Source organism: Oncorhynchus clarkii, chromosome 26 (genome assembly GCF_045791955.1).
Source record: "Oncorhynchus clarkii lewisi isolate Uvic-CL-2024 chromosome 26, UVic_Ocla_1.0, whole genome shotgun sequence".
NCBI classification, from domain to species: domain Eukaryota; kingdom Metazoa; phylum Chordata; class Actinopteri; order Salmoniformes; family Salmonidae; genus Oncorhynchus; species Oncorhynchus clarkii.
The window spans coordinates 46,079,180-46,099,639 of record NC_092172.1 but is presented as its reverse complement, the minus strand read 5'-3'; the positions used below and the strand labels follow the sequence as shown (position 1 = coordinate 46,099,639).

The window sequence follows — 20,460 nt, the reverse complement described above, 5'->3', positions numbered from 1 at the left end:
GAGGGTTTTATTCCAGCCTAGCGGTATAGTCTGGTTCTGGGGAGATACTGGTCGTGGAGGGTTTTATTCCAGCCTAGCGGTATAGTCTGGTTCTGGGGAGATACTGGTCGTGGAGGGTTTTATTCCAGCCTAGCGGTATAGTCTGGTTCTGGGGAGATACTGGTCGTGGAGGGTTTTATTCCAGCCTAGCGGTATAGTCCGGTTCTGGGGAGATACTGGTCGTGGAGGGTTTTATTCCAGCCTAGCGGTATAGTCTGGTTCTGGGGAGATACTGGTCGTGGAGGGTTTTATTCCGGCCTAGCGGTATAGTCTGGTTCTGGGGAGATACTGGTCGTGGAGGGTTTTATTCCAGCCTAGCGGTATAGTCTGGTTCTGGGGAGATACTGGTCGTGGAGGGTTTTATTCCAGCCTAGCGGTATAGTCCGGTTCTGGGGAGATACTGGTCGTGGAGGGTTTTATTCCAGCCTAGCGGTATAGTCTGGTTCTGGGGAGATACTGGTCGTGGAGGGTTTTATTCCGGCCTAGCGGTATAGTCTGGTTCTGGGGAGATACTGGTCGTGGAGGGTTTTATTCCGGCCTAGCGGTATAGTCTGGTTCTGGGGAGATACTGGTCGTGGAGGGTTTTATTCCAGCCTAGCGGTATAGTCTGGTTCTGGGGAGATACTGGTCGGGGAGGGTTTTATTCCGGCCTAGCGGTATAGTCTGGTTCTGGGGAGATACTGGTCGTGGAGGGTTTTATTCCAGCCTAGCGGTATAGTCTGGTTCTGGGGAGATACTGGTCGTGGAGGGTTTTATTCTAGACTAGCGGTATAGTCTGGTTCTGGGGAGATACTGGTCGTGGAGGGTTTTATTCCAGCCTAGCGGTATAGTCTGGTTCTGGGGAGATACTGGTCGTGGAGGGTTTTATTCCAGCCTAGCGGTATAGTCTGGTTCTGGGGAGATACTGGTCGTGGAGGGTTTTATTCTAGCCTAGCGGTATAGTCTGGTTCTGGGGAGATACTGGTCGTGGAGGGTTTTATTCTAGCCTAGCGGTATAGTCTGGTTCTGGGGAGATACTGGTCGTGGAGGGCTTTATTCCGGCCTAGCGGTATAGTCTGGTTCTGGGGAGATACTGGTCGTGGAGGGTTTTATTCCGGCCTAGCGGTATAGTCTGGTTCTGGGGAGATACTGGTCGTGGAGGGTTTTATTCTAGACTAGCGGTATAGTCTGGTTCTGGGGAGATACTGGTCGTGGAGGGTTTTATTCCAGCCTAGCGGTATAGTCTGGTTCTGGGGAGATACTGGTCGTGGAGGGTTTTATTCCAGCCTAGCGGTATAGTCTGGTTCTGGGGAGATACTGGTCGTGGAGGGTTTTATTCCAGCCTAGCGGTATAGTCTGGTTGTGGGGAGATACTGGTTGTGGAGGGTTTTATTCCAGCCTAGCGGTATAGTCTGGTTCTGGGGAGATACTGGTCGTGCAGGGTTTTATTCCAGCCCCTCACTAAGACACCGGATTTAAATCAATCAAATGAAGGTATTTCAGATTCGCTGATTCAGTTGTGTTTACTGCAGGGCTGGAACGAAAGCCTTGCACACCCAGACTCTCTCTAGGACAGGAGTTGGAGAACCCAGTGTTAAACAAAAGGAGAAAGAGGACATTCCCAGAGTCCAGAGAGAGACTTGATTGGTCTCAGTTCACCACCCTGAACCCAGACTGGAGGATCCTCTTACCATTGTATGGACATGTATGTAACTGAGACACGGCTGAAACACAGATAGCGCCATTGAAATATAGCTGGAGGCCACTGTAACTCATTATAGTACAGGACATTATTACAGTGGCATAACAGTCATCATGACAGTATTTAGTGGCATAGCACTCTACAGGACAGTATTACAGTGTCACAAGTCTTAAAAAAATCAAGTGTCACAAATCTCAAAGAGTGTTATTATGAATCAATTCATGACACTGGCATGTAGGGCTAGATGTAGGCCAACACTAAATCATTTGGAATCGTTTGGAATCCTTTAGAATCGTTTGGAATCCTTTAGATTCATTTGGAATCTTTTAGATTCATTTGGAATCTTTTAGATTCATTTGGAATCATTTAGAATAATTTGGAATCATTTAGAATAATTTAGAGCCATAGAACACCAAGATAGAGGGTATAAACGGTTCCTTACTTGCTCCAGGAACCACCAGCAGATAGAGACCATCTAACGTTGCAACTACAGCATCATTGTACAAGTTCTTCCAAGGGATCTTCAATGTCAGTTTTCCTGAAAAACAACAAGGTCCTCAAGTCAATGGGAAGTCAAGAGGATGCAATAATAACATCTGAGTTATTTAATAACCTTACCTCATGGTATCTAACTACAATAACATCTGAGTTATTTAATAACCTTACCTCATGGTGTTCTGTATTATCTAACTACAATAACATTGAGTTATTTAATAACCTTACCTCATGGTATCTAACTACAATAACATCTGAGTTATTGAATAACCTTACCTCATGGTGTTCTGTAGACTTATCTAACTACAATAACATCTGAGTTATTTAACAACCTTACCTCATGGTGTTCTGTAGACTTATCTAACTACAATAACATCTGAGTTATTTAACAACCTTACCTCATGGTGTTCTGTAGACTTATCTAACTACAATAACATCTGAGTTATTTAATAACCTTACCTCATGGTGTTCTGTATTATCTAACTACAATATCATCTGAGTTATTTAACAACCTTACCTCATGGTGTTCTGTAGACTTATCTAACTACAATAACATCTGAGTTATTTAATAACCTTACCTCATGGTGTTCTGTATTATCTAACTACAATAACATCTGAGTTATTTAACAACCTTACCTCATGGTATCTAACTACAATAACATCGGAGTTATTTAATAACCTTACCTCATGGTGTTCTGTATGATATGAGTTATTTAATAACCTTACCTCATGGTCTTCTGTAGACTTGTCTAACTACAACCTATTCTATCTGATATGCTGGTTTACCATATAAAGCTCGACTCAATTCATTCATGGTGGTTGTCGTTTGATTAGGTTGAGCCTTTGTTGCTTCTGATCTATTGAATCGATGTCGTCTAAACCAGGAATAGTTGGCCCCATTTTTCAGGCTGAGCATCTTTTCCTTCATAAAAACACCTTTCAGTTCCCACGACACTGTCTTTCAGAAGACAGACTACATTACAGCTCTAAACCAGACAGCACCATCCACACAGTGTCTGATGACTAGACACCATCCACACAGTGTCTTTCTGAAGACCGACTACATACCAGCTCTAAACCAGACAGCACCATCCACACAGTGTCTTTCAGAAGACCGAATACATACCAGCTCTAAACCAGACAGCACCATCCACACAGACTGACTAGACACCATCCACACAGTGTCTTTCAGAAGACAGACTACATACCAGCTCTAAACCAGACAGCACCATCCACAGTGTCTTTCAGAAGACCGACTACATACCAGCTCTAAACCAGACAGCACCATCCACAGTGTCTTTCAGAAGACAGACTACATACCAGCTCTAAACCAGACAGCACCATCCACACAGTGTCTTTCAGAAGACAGACTACATACCAGCTCTAAACCAGACAGCACCACCCACACAGTGTCTGATGAATAGTCTGACTAGACACCATCCACACAGTGTCTTTCAGAAGACAGACTACATACCAGCTCTAAACCAGACGGCACCATCCACACAGACTGACTAGACACCATCCACACAGTGTCTGATGACTAGACTGACTAGACACCATCCACACAGTGTCTGACTAGACACCATCCACACAGTGTCTTTCAGAAGACAGACTACATACCAGCTCTAAACCAGACAGCACCATCCACACAGACTGACTAGACACCATCCACACAGTGTCTGATGACTAGACTGTCTAGACACCATCCACACAGTGTCTTTCAGAAGACAGACTACATACCAGCTCTAAAACAGACAGCACCATCCACACAGACTGACTAGACACCATCCACACAGTGTCTAATGACTAGACTGACTAGACACCATCCACACAGTGTCTGATGACTAGACTGACTAGACACCATCCACACAGTGTCTGATGACTAGACTGACTAGACACCATCCACACAGTGTCTGATGACTAGACTGACTAGACACCATCCACACAGTGTCTGATGACTAGACTGACTAGACACCATCCACACAGTGTCTGATGACTAGACTGACTAGACACCATCCACACAGTGTCTGATGAATAGACTGACTAGACACCATCCACACAGTGTCTGATGAATAGACTGACTAGACACCATCCACACAGTGTCTGATGAATAGACTGACTAGACACCATCCACACAGTGTCTGATGAATAGACTGACTAGACACCATCCACATAGTGTCTGACTAGACACCATCCACACAGTGTCTGATGACTAGACTGACTAGACACCATCCACACAGTGTCTGATGAATAGACTGACTAGACACCATCCACACAGTGTCTGATGACTAGACTGACTAGACATCATTCACACAGTGTCTGATGACTAGACTGACTAGACACCATCCACACAGTGTCTGATGAATAGTCTGACTAGACACCATCCACACAGTGTCTGATGACTAGACTGACTAGACACCATCCACACAGTGTCTGATGAATAGTCTGACTAGACACCATCCACACAGTGTCTGATGAATAGTCTGACTAGACACCATCCATACAGTGTCTGATGACTAGACACCATCCACACAGTGTCTGATGAATAGTCTGACTAGACACCATCCACACAGTGTCTGATGACTAGACTGACTAGACACCATCCACACAGTGTCTGATGAATAGTCTGACTAGACACCATCCATACAGTGTCTGATGACTAGACACCATCCACACAGTGTCTGATGAATAGTCTGACTAGACACCATCCATACAGTGTCTGATGACTAGACACCATCCACAGTGTCTGATGAATAGTCTGACTAGACACCATCCATACAGTGTCTGATGACTAGACACCATCCACACAGTGTCTGATGACTAGACACCATCCACAGTGTCTGATGAATAGTCTGACTAGACACCATCCACACAGTGTCTGATGAATAGTCTGACTAGACACCATCCATACAGTGTCTGATGACTAGACACCATCCACACAGTGTCTGATGAATAGTCTGACTAGACACCATCCACACAGTGTCTGATGAATAGTCTGACTAGACACCATCCATACAGTGTCTGATTTTTTAAAATTTTATTTTCATTTATTTCACCTTTATTTAACCAGGTAGGCAAGTTGAGAACAAGTTCTCATTTACAATTGCGACCTGGCCAAGATAAAGCAAAGCAGTTCGACACAATACAACGACACAGAGTTACACATGGAGTAAAACAAACATACAGTCAATAATACAGTATAAACAAGTCTATGTACGATGTGAGCAAATGAGGTGAGAATAGGGAGGTAAAGGCAAAAAAGGCCATGGTGGCAAAGTAAATACAATATAGCAAGTGAAACACTGGAATGGTAGATTTGCAATGGGAAAGTAGAAATAAAAATAATTGTGTGCAGAGGAGCAAAATAAATAAATAAATAAATTAAATACAGTTGGGAAAGAGGTAGTTGTTTGGGCTAAATTATAAGTGGGCTATATACAGGTGCAGTAATCTGTGAGCTGCTCTGACAGTTGGTGCTTAAAGCTAGTGAGGGAGATAAGTGTTTCCAGTTTCAGAGATTTTTGTAGTTCGTTCCAGTCATTGGCAGCAGAGAACTGGAAAGAGAGGCGGCCAAAGAAAGAATTGGTTTTGGGGGTGACTAGAGAGATATACCTGCTGGAGCGTGTGCTACAGGTGGGAGATGCTATGGTGACCAGCGAGCTGAGATAAGGGGGGACTTTACCTAGCAGGGTCTTGTAGATGACATGGAGTCAGTGGGTGTGGCGACGAGTATGAAGCGAGGGCCAGCCAACGAGAGCGTACAGGTCGCAATGGTGGGTAGTATATGGGGCTTTGGTGACAAAACGGATTGCACTGTGATAGACTGCATCCGATTTGTTGAGTAGGGTATTGGAGGCTGTTTTGTAAATGGCATCGCCAAAGTCGAGGATTGGTAGGATGGTCAGTTTTACAAGGGTTATGTTTGGCAGCATGAGTGAAGGATGCTTTGTTGCGAAATAGGAAGCCAATTCTAGATTTAACTTTGGATTGGAGATGTTTGATACGGGTCTGGAAGGAGAGTTTACAGTCTAACAAGACACCTAAGTATTTGTAGTTGTCCACGTATTCTAAGTCAGAGCCGTCCAGAGTAGTGATGTTGGACAGGCGGGTAGGTGCAGGTAGCGATCGGTTGAAGAGCATGCATTTAGTTTTGCTTGTATTTAAGAGCAATTGGAGGCCACGGAAGGAGAGTTGTATGGCATTGAAGCTTGCCTGGAGGGTTGTTAACACAGTGTCCAAAGAAGGGCCGGAAGTATACAGAATGGTGTCGTCTGCGTAGAGGTGGATCAGAGACTCACCAGCAGCAAGAGCGACCTCGTTGATGTATACAGAGAAGAGAGTCGGTCCAAGAATTGAACCCTGTGGCACCCCCATAGAGACTGCCAGAGGTCCGGACAACAGACCCTCCGATTTGACACACTGAACTCTATCAGAGAAGTAGTTGGTGAACCAGGCGAGGCAATCATTTGAGAAACCAAGGCTGTTGAGTCTGCCGATGAGGATGTGGTGATTGACAGAGTCGAAAGCCTTGGCCAGATCAATGAATACGGCTGCACAGTAATGTTTCTTATCGATGGCGGTTAAGATATCGTTTAGGACCTTGAGCGTGGCTGAGGTGCACCCATGACCAGCTCTGAAACCAGATTGCATAGCAGAGAAGGTATGGTGAGATTCGAAATGGTCGGTAATCTGTTTGTTGACTTGGCTTTCGAAGACCTTAGAAAGGCATGGTAGGATAGATATAGGTCTGTAGCAGTTTGGGTCAAGAGTGTCCCCCCCTTTGAAGAGGGGGCAGCTGCTTTCCAATCTTTGGGAATCTCAGACGACACGAAAGAGAGGTTGAACAGGCTAGTAATAGGGGTGGCAACAATTTCGGCAGATAATTTTAGAAGGGTCCAGATTGTCTAGCCCGGCTGATTTGTAGGGGTCCAGATTTTGCAGCTCTTTCAGAACATCAGCTGAATGGATTTGGGAGAAGGAGAAATGGGGAAGGCTTGGGCGAGTTGCTGTTGGGGGTGCAGTGCTGTTGACAGGGGTAGGAGTAGCCAGGTGGAAAGCATGGCCAGCAGTAGAAAAATGCTTATTGAAATTTTCAATTATGGTGGATTTATCAGTGGTGACAGTGTTTCCTATCTTCAGTGCAGTGGGCAGCTGGGAGGAGGTGTTCTTATTCTCCATGGACTTTACAGTGTCCCAGAACTTTTTTGAGTTAGTGTTGCAAGAAGCAAATTTCTGCTTGAAAAAGCTAGCCTTGGCTTTTCTAACTGCCTGTGTATAATGGTTTCTAGCTTCCCTGAACAACTGCATATCACGGGGGCTGTTCGATGCTAATGCAGAACGCCATAGGATGTTTTTGTGTTGGTTAAGGGCAGTCAGGTCTGGGGAGAACCAAGGGCTATATCTGTTCCTGGTTCTAAATGTCTTGAATGGGGCATGTTTATTTAAGATGGTTAGGAAGGCATTTTTAAAAAATATCCAGGCATCCTCTACTGACGGGATGAGGTCAATATCCTTCCAGGATACCCCGGCCAGGTCGATTAGAAAGGCCTGCTCGCTGAAGTGTTTCAGGGAGCGTTTTACAGTGATGAGGAGGTCGTTTGACCGCTGACCCATTACGGATGCAGGCAATGAGGCAGTGATCGCTGAGATCTTGGTTGAAGACAGCAGAGGTGTATTTAGAGGGGAAGTTGGTTAGGATGATATCTATGAGGGTGCCCGTGTTTAAGGCTTTGGGGAGGTACCTGGTAGGTTCATTGATAATTTGTGTGAGATTGAGGGCATCAAGTTTAGATTGTAGGATGGCTGGGGTGTTAAGCATGTTCCAGTTTAGGTCGCCTAGCAGCACGAGCTCTGAAGATAGATGGGGGGCAATCAGTTCACATATGGTGTCCAGAGCACAGCTGGGGGCAGAGGGTGGTCTATAGCAGGCGGCAACGGTGAGAGACTTGTTTTTAGAGAGGTGGATTTTTAAAAGTAGAAGTTCAAATTGTTTGGGTAAAGACCTGGATAGTAGGACAGAACTCTGCAGGCTATCTTTGCAGTAGATTGCAACACCGCCCCCTTTGGCAGTTCTATCTTGTCTGAAAATGTTGTAGTTTGGAATTAAAATGTCTGAATTTTTGGTGGTCTTCCTAAGCCAGGATTCAGACACAGCTAGAACATCCGGGTTGGCAGAGTGTGCTAAAGCAGTGAATAGAACAAACTTAGGGAGGAGGCTTCTAATGTTAACATGCATGAAACCAAGGCTATTACGGTTACAGAAGTCGTCAAAAGAGAGCGCCTGGGGAATAGGAGTGGAGCTAGGCACTGCAGGGCCTGGATTCACCTCTACATCGCCAGAGGAACATAGGAGGAGTAGAATAAGGGTGCGACTAAAAGCAATAAGAATTGATCGTCTAGAACGTCTGGAACAGAGAGTAAAAGGAGGTTTCTGGGGGCGATAAAATAGCATCAAGGTATAATGTACAGACAAAGGTAAGGTAGGATGTGAATACAGTGGAGGTAAACCTAGGTATTGAGTGATGAAGAGAGAGATATTGTCTCTAGAAACATCATTGAAACCAGGAGATGTCATTGCATGTGTGGGTGGTGGAACTAATAGGTTGGATAAGGTATAGTGAGCAGGACTAGAGGCTCTACAGTGAAATAAGCCAATAAACACTAACCAGAACAGCAATGGACAAGACATATTGACATTAAGGAGAGGCATGCTTAGTTGAGTGATCAAAAGGGTCCAGTGAGTGGAGAGGTTGGTTGGGGGTCACGGCGATTTAGACAGCTAAATCGGTAGCAAGCTAGCATAGGAGCAAGCTAGCATAAGATGGAGGTCTGTTATTAGCCAACTCTTGCGTTCCGTCAGTAGATTAGTGGGTTTCCGTGTGGTAGAGGGGATTAATCCAAATCACACAACAACAACAAAAATAAGAACAATAGATATAGTTATAGAGGCCCGAGAAGAAAACATAATAATAAAAATAAATAAATTGTCCGATTGTCTATTCAGATAGCAGCCGGTAAGACAGCTAACGGTTAGCGGGCCGCAGATGGGCGTTCAGGTAACGTCGCGACAGAGGAGCCAGCCGGATCTCATTCAGGTAGATAACGTCGGCAGTCCAGTTGTGAAGGCCCGGTGGGGCTCCGCGTAGGCAGTGAAACGGGTCCGGATAGGTGACTGCAGCCCAGGAGTGAATGATGGAACTCAGGAGTGATTGACAGAGCTGGCTAGCACCGGAACAATCGATGTTTGCTCCGGAATCGACGAAAGCCGACTGTCACACGGATAGCAGCTAGCTAGCTGTGAGATCCGGGTATGAATGTCCAGAGAGCAGTTGAAATCTAGGGACATGGAGAGAAAAATTGGTCCGGTATGTTCCGTTCCGAGCCGCGCTGCGCCGTACAAAACTGGCGATAGATTTTCGAGCTAAAGGATAGCTGATGACCACAAACCGTGGTTAGCTGAATACTAACGATTTGCCAGTAAAGAAGCTAACTAGCTTCTGATTAGCTTCTGGATTAGCTTCTGGGCTAGCTCCTGGCTAGCTTCTGGCTAGTTTCTGGCTAGCTTCTTGGAGGATTACAGATCTGAGGTAAATAATACTTTTTTATAAATATAAATTGGTGAGGCTGGTTGCAGGAGAGTGTTTAGAAGATGAGTTGATGGAAAATAAAAATAAAATGTATGTGAAAAAAGTTGTAAATATATATATATACAGGACACGACAAGACGAGGACAAAAGACGTCTGAACTGCTATGCGATCTTGGATGACTAGACACCATCCACACAGTGTCTGATGACTAGACACCATCCACACAGTGTCTGATGACTAGACACCATCCACACAGTGTCTGACGACTAGACACCATCCACACAGTGTCTGACTAGACACCATCCACACAGTGTCTGACTAGACACCATCCACACAGTGTCTGAAGACTAGACACCTTTTTGAATGGCATCAAAAATCACTTTGCTGCGACTGGGGGGGGGGGGGGTAAAACCTGAATAAAAAAATATGTTTTATTCAATCCATTTACTGATAAAAAGCCAGATATTCTATTTATTTATTTATTTAACTAGGCAAGTCAGTTAAGAACAAAAAAGGCACCTGTTGGGTTTAGTTGGGGCCTAATTCAATGTGGGGCAACACTGTGCTGCTCGTAATGAATAAAATAAACTTTAAAAACATCCATTCTTTCAAAATGTCTCACAGTGTTGTGAACAAACCTCTGGGTGGCGTGGACACTTTCCCCAGTAGAGATATGAAGCATCTTAGGACTGCAGTAGTTTCTCTAATGTCATTAAAGGATTATCAGAGAAAGTGTCCAGGTGAGGTCAAGAAAGACACTCGTCACCATAGACACAACTCGTTTTTAGAAGTGAAGGGAGAAAGTCCCTCGGGACCACAGTCACGTGACTGGAACACTCACGGCCGAGGTACACCCAATATGGACGCCGGTCAGCTCCATACACAACATTAGACCTCTGTCTGGGACACACACACACACACACTCACGGCCGAGGTACACCCAATATGGACGCTGGTCAGCTCAATACACAACATTAGACCTCTGTCTGGGACACACACACACACTCACGGCCGAGGTACACCCAATATGGCCGCTGGTCAGCTCAATACACAACATTAGACATCTGTCTGGGACACACACACACTCACGGCCGAGGTACACCCAATATGGACGCTGGTCAGCTCCATACACAACATTAGACCTCTGTCTGGGACACACACACACACACTCACGGCCGAGGTACACCCAACATGGACGCTGGTCAGCTCAACACACAACATTAGACCTCTGTCTGGGACACACACACACACTCTAGGCCGAGGTACACCCAATATGGCCGCTGGTCAGCTCCACCCACCGTGACAAGTTTCCTGGAATGGGAAAAATCCCCATTCTAGTCATTCTATATCTATGGGACAGAGAATCTACTCACAGCACAGCACGTCTCCCATTAGAGCTCATTAACATCTCCTCAATACACAACATTAGACCTCTGTCTGGGGGGGTGGGGGGGGACACAAAGCCAAGGGCAGAGTTGAACAGTCTCTCAGAGTATTTAGGTAATTTAATCTTTAGGGCCTGGGCTCCATCCTTTACTCATGTGATGTTTAAAAACGAGCCAAAAGGCTAAATCTATCCTAAAAAGTTACTATACAGGACCTGGAACAAGACTACTTGATGTAAAACAACAACGGCTATAAGGGTTGTAATGCAGTGAGGATACAGCCTCTGGTGGGCTTTGATTACAGAGAGAACAGATCTCATCACAGACCGTCTCATCCAGAATGAGAGAAATTACCTCTGTTCTTCACATCTAGTTTACAGAGTAACCTGTTAACTACCTCTATTCTACACGTCTAGTTTACAGATTAACCTGTTAACTAGCTCTATTCTACACATCTAGTTTACAGGGTAACCTAACTAGCTCTATTCTACACATCTAGTTTACAGGGTAGAGTAACCTGTTAACTAGCTCTATTCTTCACATCTAGTTTACAGGGTAGAGTAACCTGTTAACTAGCTCTATTCTTCACATCTAGTTTACAGGGTAGAGTAACCTGTTAACTAGTTCTATTCATCACATCTAGTTTACAGAGTAACCTGTTAACTAGCTCTGTTCTTCACATCTAGTTTACAGGGTAACCTGTTAACTAGCTCTATTCTACACATCTAGTTTACAGGGTAGAGTAACCTGTTAACTAGCTCTATTCTACACATCTAGTTTACAGGGTAACCTGTTAACTAGCTCTGTTCTTCACATCTAGTTTACAGGGTAACCTGTTAACTAGCTCTATTCTACACATCTAGTTTACAGGGTAGAGTAACCTGTTAACTAGCTCTATTCTTCACATCTAGTTTACAGAGTAACCTGCTAACTAGCTCTGTTCTTCACATCTAGTTTACAGGGTAACCTGCTCTATTCTACACATCTAGTTTACATGGTAGAGTAACCTGTTAACTAGCTCTATTCTTCACATCTAGTTTACAGGGTAGAGTAACCTGTTAACTAGCTCTATTCTACACATCTAGTTTACAGGGTAACCTGTTAACTAGCTCTATTCTACACATCTAGTTTACAGGGTAGAGTAACCTGTTAACTAGCTCTGTTCTTCACATCTAGTTTACAGGGTAACCTGTTAACTAGCTCTATTCTACACATCTAGTTTACAGGGTAACCTGTTAACTAGCTATATTCTACACATCTAGTTTACAGGGTAACCTGCTAACTAGCTCTGTTCTTCACATCTAGTTTACAGGGTAACCTGCTCTATTCTACACATCTAGTTTACAGGGTAACCTGTTAACTAGCTCTATTCTACACATCTAGTTTACAGGGTAACCTGTTAACTAGCTCTATTCTACACATCTAGTTTACAGGGTAATGAGGAGCAATGAGGAGCAATGAGGAGGAATGAGGAGCAATGAGGAGCAATGAGGAGCAATGAGGAGGAATGAGGAGCAATGAGGAGGAATGAGGAGCAATGAGGAGCAATGAGGAGCAATGAGGAGGAATGAGGAGGAATGAGGAGGAATGAGGAGCAATGAGGAATGAGGAGCCATGAGGAGGAATGAGGAGCCATGAGGAGGAATGAGGAGCCATGAGGAGCCATGAGGAGCCATGAGGAGGAATGAGGAGCCATGAGGAGGAATGAGGAGCCATGAGGAGGAATGAGGAGCCATGAGGAGGAATGAGGAGCAATGAGGAATGAGGAGCAATGAGGAGCCATGAGGAGCCATGAGGAGCCATGAGGAGCCATGAGGAGCAATGAGGAGCAATGAGGAGCAATGAGGAGCCATACTGCTAGAGGTGTAGAACGCTGTTCTGTCCATCTACGAGACATACTGCTAGAGGTGTAGAACCCTGTTCTGTCCATCTTTGAGACATACTGCTAGAGGTGTAGAACCCTGTTCTGTCCATCTACGAGACATACTGCTAGAGGTGTAGAACCCTGTTCTGTCCATCCATGAGACATACTGCTAGAGGTGTAGAACTGAACCCTGTTCTGTCCATCTACGAGACATACTGCTAGAGGTGTAGAACTGAACCCTGTTCTGTCCATCTACGAGACATACTGCTAGAGGTGTAGAACCCCGTTCTGTCCATCTACGAGACAAACTGCTAGAGGTGTAGAACCCTGTTCTGTCCATCCATGAGACATACTGCTAGAGGTGTGGAACCCTGTTCTGTCCATCTACGAGACATACTGCTAGAGGTGTTGAACCCTGTTCTGTCCATCCACAAGACATACCGCTAGAGGTGTAGAACCCTGTTCTGTCCATCTACGAGACATACTGCTAGAGGTGTAGGACCCTGTTCTGTCCATCCACGAGACATACTGCTAGAGGTGTAGGACCCTGTTCTGTCCATCCACGAGACATACTGCTAGAGGTGTAGAACCCTGTTCTGTCCATCCACGAGACATACTGCTAGAGGTGTGGAACCCTGTTCTGTCCATCCACGAGACATACTGCTAGAGGTGTGGAACCCTGTTCTGTCCATCTACGAGACATACTGCTAGAGGTGTAGAACCCTGTTCTGTCCATCTACGAGACATACTGCTAGAGGTGTAGAACCCTGTTCTGTCCATCTATGAGACATACTGCTAGAGGTGTAGAACCCTTTTCTGTCCATCCACGAGACATACTGCTAGAGGTGTGGAACCCTGTTCTGTCCATCTACGAGACATGCAGCTAGAGGTGTAGAACCCTGTTCTGTCCATCTACGAGACATACTGCTAGAGGTGTAGAACCCTGTTCTGTCCATCTACGAGACATACTGCTAGAGGTGTAGAACTGAACCCTGTTCTGTCCATCTATGAGACATACTGCTAGAGGTGTAGAACCCTTTTCTGTCCATCCACGAGACATACTGCTAGAGGTGTGGAACCCTGTTCTGTCCATCTACGAGACATACTGCTAGAGGTGTAGAACCCTGTTCTGTCCATCCACGAGACATACTGCCAGTCTAAGGCACTGTATCTCAGTGCTAGAGGCGTCACTACAGACACCCTGGTTTAAATCCAGGCTGTATCACAACCGGCCGTGATTGGGAGTCCCATAGGGCGGCTCTGAACTAAGACCCAGAACTACTCTGAACTAAGACCCAGGATCAGAGTCACTGAACAACCCTCTGAACTAAGACCCAGGATCAGAGTCACTGAACAACCCTCTGAACTAAGACCCAGGATCAGAGTTACTGAACTACCCTCTGAACTAAGACCCAGGATCAGAGTCACTGAACTAAGACCCAGGATCAGAGTCTCTGAACTACCCTCTGAACTAAGACCCAGGATCAGAGTCACTGAACAACTCTCTGAACTAAGACCCAGGTTCAGAGTCACTGAACAACTCTCTGAACTAAGACCCAGGTTCAGAGTCACTGAACAACCCTCTGAACTAAGACCCAGGTTCAGAGTCACTGAACTACCCTCTGAACTAAGACCCAGAATCAGAGTCACTGAACTACCCTCTGAACTAAGACCCAGGATCAGAGTCTCTGAACTAAGACCCAGGATCTACTGTAGCTACTGATTTGTTTCATGCTTCATGGATTGCATACTTGTCCTTTACCAGGACCACTATCCCAGAGTTCTCCCAGAGTCTGAATAAGCACTACCAAGGCTGTGGACCTACGAATGATACTTGAGAAAACAACATGAAGAAAATAAATAAGAGTGTTGTGTACTGTGGAGGGGGGGGGGCTGCTGCCGGTACTCACCAATCTGACCAGCTTTCACTTTAAATGGAACATCCAGCTCACTCTGTAACAGAATCAACAGACCAGAATCAACAGACCAGAATCAACAGACCAGGATCAACAGACCAGGATCAACATCATTAGACCCGTAACATACATGCCTTTTAAGATGAGTCACTTGAATGGAAGCTAAAGGAGACAGTGGAAGATTATAGACGGATAGTCTGAGAGGAACGTGGGTCTCCTGGCAGAGCAGCAGACACTCTAACACTGTGTTCTAACTTCTATCACAACTCTACTGAACACGACAGTCCTCACCGCCAGGCTTCACCCTCCACCTCTACTGAACACGACAGCCCTTACCACCAGGCTTCCCCCTCCACCTCTGATTCAACACTACAGCCCTGACCACCAGGCTTCACCCTCCACCTCTACTGAACACTACAGCCCTGACCACCAGGCTTCACCCTCCACCTCTACTGAACACTACAGCCCTGACCCCCAGGCTTTCACCCTCCACCTCTACTGAACACTACCACCCTGACCACCAGGCTTCACCCTCCACCTCTACTGAACACTACAGCCCTGACCGCGAGGCTTCACCCTCCACCTCTATTGAACACTACAGCCCTGACCGCCAGGCTTCACCCTCCACCTCTACAGCCCTGACCACCAGGCTTCACCCTCCAACTCTGATTCAACACTAAAGCCCTGACCACCAGGCTTCACCCTCCACCTCTACTGAACACTACAGCCCTGACCACCAGGCTTCACCCTCCACCTCTACTGAACACTACCACCCTGACCAGCAGGCGTCGCCCTCCACCTCTACTGAACACTACCACCCTGACAATCAGGCTTCCCCCTCCACCTCTACTGAACACTACAGCCCTGACCACCAGGCTTCACCCTCCACCTCTATTGAACACTACAGCATGACCGCCAGGCTTCACCCTCCACCTCTATTGAACACTACAGCCCTGACCGCCAGGCTTCACCCTCCACCTCTATTGAACACTACAGCCCTGACCGCAGGCTTCACCCTCCACCTCTACTGAACACTACAGCCCTGACCACCAGGCTTCACCCTACACCTCTATTGAACACTACAGCCCTGACCGCCAGGCTTCACCCTCCACCTCTACTGAACACTACAGCCCTGACCGCCAGGCTTCACCCTCCACCTCTACTGAACACTACAGCCCTGACCACCAGGCTTCACCCTCCAACTCTGATTCAACACTACAGCCCTGACAACCAGGCTTCACCCTCCACCTCTACTGAACACTACAGCCCTGACCACCAGGCTTCACCCTCCACCTCTGATTCAACACTACAGCCCTGACCACCAGGCTTCACCCTCCACCTCTACTGAACACTACAGCCCTGACCACCAGGCTTCACCCTCCACCACTACTGAACACTACAGCCCTGACCACCAGGCTTCAACCACCACCTCTACTGAACACTACCACCCTGACCACCAGGCTTCATCCTCCACCTCTACTGAACACTACAGCCCTGACCACCAGGCTTCACCCTCCACCTCTGATTCAACACAAAGCCCTGCCCAACAGGCTTCACCCTCCACCTCTACTGAACACTACAGCCCTGACCACCAGGCTTCACCCACCACCTCTACTGAACACTACAGCCCTGACCACCAGGCTTCACCCTCCACCTCTACTGAACACTACAGCCCTGACCGCCAGGCTTCACCCTCCACCTCTACTGAACACTACAGCCCTGACCGCCAGGCTTCACCCTCCACCTCTACTGAACACTACAGCCCTGACCGCCAGGCTTCACCCTCCACCTCTACTGAACACTACAGCCCTGACCACCAGGCTTCACCCTCCACCTCTGATTCAACACTACAGCCCTGACCACCAGGCTTCACCCTCCACCTATACTGAACACTACAGCCCTGACCACCAGGCTTCACCCTCCACCTCTACTGAACACTACAGCCCTGACCACCAGGCTTTCACCCTCCACCTCTACTGAACACTACAGCCCTGACCGCCAGGCTTCACCCTCCACCTCTACTGAACACTACAGCCCTGACCACCAGGCTTCACCCACCACCTCTGATTCAACACTACAGCCCTGACCATCAGGCTTCACCCTCTCTGTACAGAGTCTATAGTTGATATAATGATTACACGACTGTCTCCTTGATCGACATGTGAGTTGCTGTATTTGAAAAGGTCAGGGATCAACATCATATATCATTAATGTATGGAAAACAGGCAGGTATAGGCTACATCAATGATTCAGAACCTGACCCAGTCTACTACAGGCCTCTGTGAGGTGAGGGCTATAGGGATAGATCAGAACCAGACCCAGTCTACTACAGGCCTCTGTGAGGTCAGGACAATAGGGATAGATCAGAACCTGACCTAGTCTACTACAGGCCTCTGTGAGGTGAGGGCTATAGGGATAGATCAGAACCTGACCTAGTCTACTACAGGCCTCTGTGAGGTGAGGACAATAGTGATGGATCAGAACCTGACCCAGTCTACTACAGGCCTCTGTGAGGTGAGGACAATAGGGATAGATCAGAACCTGACCCAGTCTACTACAGGCCTCTGTGAGATGAGGGCTACATCAATGGATCAGAACCAGACCCAGTCTCCTACAGGCCTCTGTGAGGTGAGGGCAATAGGGATAGATCAGAACCTGACCTAGTCTACTACAGGCCTCTGTGAGGTCAGGACAATAGGGATAGATCAGAACCTGACCCAGTCTACCACAGGCCTCTGTGAGGTGAGGACAATAGGGATGGATCAGAACCTGACCCAGTCTACTACAGGCCTCTGTGAGGTGAGGGCAATAGGGATGGATCAGAACCTGACCCAGTCTACTACAGGCCTCTGTGAGGTCAGAACAATAGGGATGGATCAGAACCTGACCCAGTCTACTACAGGCCTCTGTGAGGTCAGGACAATAGGGATGGATCAGAACCTGACCCAGTCTACTACAGGCCTCTGTGAGGTGAGGGCAATAGGGATAGATCAGAACCTGACCTAGTCTACTACAGGCCTCTGTGAGGTGAGGGCAATAGGGATAGATCAGAACCTGACCTAGTCTACTACAGGCCTCTGTGAGGTGAGGGCAATAGGGATAGATCAGAACCTGACCTAGTCTACTACAGGCCTCTGTGAGGTGAGGGCAATAGGGATAGATCAGAACCTGACCTAGTCTACTACAGGCCTCTGTGAGGTGAGGGCAATAGGGACACCTGGAAAGTAAATAACATCTATTTAAAATGACAGGCTACACATGTTGATGACAATAAAGTCATGCAGACTTACCAAAGCATTTTCTTTAACTTTCAGGTTCTCCAGAACAACATTGCCTGGACAGAAAATGAGAGAAAACACAGGTTAATAGTGATAATATAATGGGTACAGGAAGTCTGCTTGGCGCGTACACTAGTTACAGGAAGTCTGCTTGGCGCGTACACTAGTTACAGGAAGTCTGCTTGGTGGGTATTCACTAGTCACAGGAAGTCTGCTTGGTGCGTACACTAGTTACAGGAAGTCTGCTTGGCGCGTACACTAGTCACAGGAAGTCTGCTTGGCGCGTACACTAGTCACAGGAAGTCTGCTTGGCGCGTACACTAGTCACAGGAAGTCTGCTTGGCGCGTACACTAGTCACAGGAAGTCTGCTTGGCGCGTACACTAGTCACAGGAAGTCTGCTTGGCGCGTACACTAGTCACAGGAAGTCTGCTTGGCGCGTACACTAGTCACAGGAAGTCTGCTTGGCGCGTACACTAGTCACAGGAAGTCTGCTTGGCGCGTACACTAGTCACAGGAAGTGTTGTTGATCACCTCTGACGGCAGTCACAGGACTGTAAGGTGATCTAGCTCCGACAAGTAACTAACTGCCTTGGGATCTTGGGGAAAATAAACCCAGGCCTAAAAGCAACCAAGCCTCCCACGTCAAGGTGTGACAAAAGCATTCATAGTGTTGTGAGGTAAAAGTGAGCTTGCTTTGAGATGGAACAGTCATGTGATCATAATCTCTTCAGAATATGTTGTTGGTAGACTCTGTACTCCTTCGCCCTCCCATTCACATATCTAGTGCTAAAACGTAGGCCTTTTTTCATCAATGATTGAATTAAACAACATCAATTTAGTGTAGAGTTTAGATATTATTAACCTGGAGAAACACTACCGTGGTCAAAACAATGGTAGATGGTAGACCAGGGTCTCCTGACCCCTCCTGTTTCAGCCTCCAGTATTTATGCTGCAGTAGTTTATGTGTCGGGGGGCTAGGGTCAGTGCTTCTACACCTGCATTGCTTGCTGTTTGGGGTTTTAGGCTGGGTTTCTGTACAGCACTTTGAGATATCAGCTGATGTACGAAGGGCTATATAAATACATTTGATTTGATTCCATCAATGATTGAATTAAACAACATCAATTTTAATTTAGTGTAGAGTTTAGATATTAACCTGGAGAAACACTACCGCGCTCAAAACAACGACCTTATCTGACCTTTGGCCTTTTATCAAGGACCAAGGGGTAAACTAACCTCCGGTATGAAAACAACAACGGCAGAAAGCCTAAACGGAAGACTTCCTTAGTGAAACAGAGAGATCAACAGACCATACAGCCGGCTACAACCAACAGACTAACGTTTAACCATGAAGCTCTGTATAGGGCCTAGTCGACGGTTGAGACACATGATAACGATAACTAGGCCTACAGAGAATTAACAGGACTAGTAAAGAAATCTGTTCGTTACTGTTTGGTATTTGTAGTAAGGGTTTTCCCCTGTATGAGCCTATAGCATTACAACAAAAACTAAATGGTGCTACCGGATATCTTTGGTCTTCCTAGGACATATGACACTTATGCAAATGTGATACACTGGCTGTTATCTGGATTCAACGTTCCAAAGATATCAGCTAGGCTAGAACTGTGGTCTACCCATGACAAAAAATAAGAGTCCTGTCTAGCTAAGGAATCATAGATTCCCGACTACCGCATTAATCCAACTACCGTATTAATCCAACTACCGTATTAATCCAACTACCGTATTAATCCAACTACCGTATTAATCCAACTACCGTATCAATCCAACTACCGTATTAATCCAACTACCGTATTAATCCAACTACCGTATCAATCCAACTACCGTATCAATCCAACTACCGTATCAATCCAACTACCGCATTAATCCAACTACCGTATTAATCCAACTACCGTATTAATCCAACTACCGTATTAATCCAACTACCGCATTAATCCAACTACCGTATTAATCCAACTACCGTATTAATCCAACTACCGTATCAATCCAACTACCGTATCAATCCAACTACCGTATTAATCCAACTACCGTATTAATCCAACTACCGTATTAATCCTGGCGTCAGGTCTGGTGTGCAAACACGGGGACAAAGATCCAACCCTCCTACCTCGTCCACCATCTCCCAACACTCAGACGACGGGAGAGTTTGACAGGTACGGCCGAGGCCCTAACAGTCACAATGGTTTCTGCAGGTA

At 46.4% G+C, this 20,460-nt stretch overlaps 1 protein-coding gene across 1 annotated transcript in view; it reads right to left on the bottom strand.

The window, feature by feature from the left end:
* Positions 1 to 20,460, bottom strand: part of LOC139385252 (vacuolar protein sorting 13 homolog C) — a 204,483-nt gene that overhangs the window by 182,183 nt on the left and 1,840 nt on the right. Inside the window, exons 2-4 of the mRNA XM_071130409.1 lie at positions 18,258 to 18,301; positions 14,962 to 15,004; positions 2,163 to 2,258 (exon numbers count right to left, since the gene is read on the bottom strand). Coding sequence (XP_070986510.1) covers positions 2,163 to 2,258; positions 14,962 to 15,004; positions 18,258 to 18,301 — 183 coding nt within the window. The remainder of the gene's footprint in view (positions 1 to 2,162; positions 2,259 to 14,961; positions 15,005 to 18,257; positions 18,302 to 20,460) is intronic.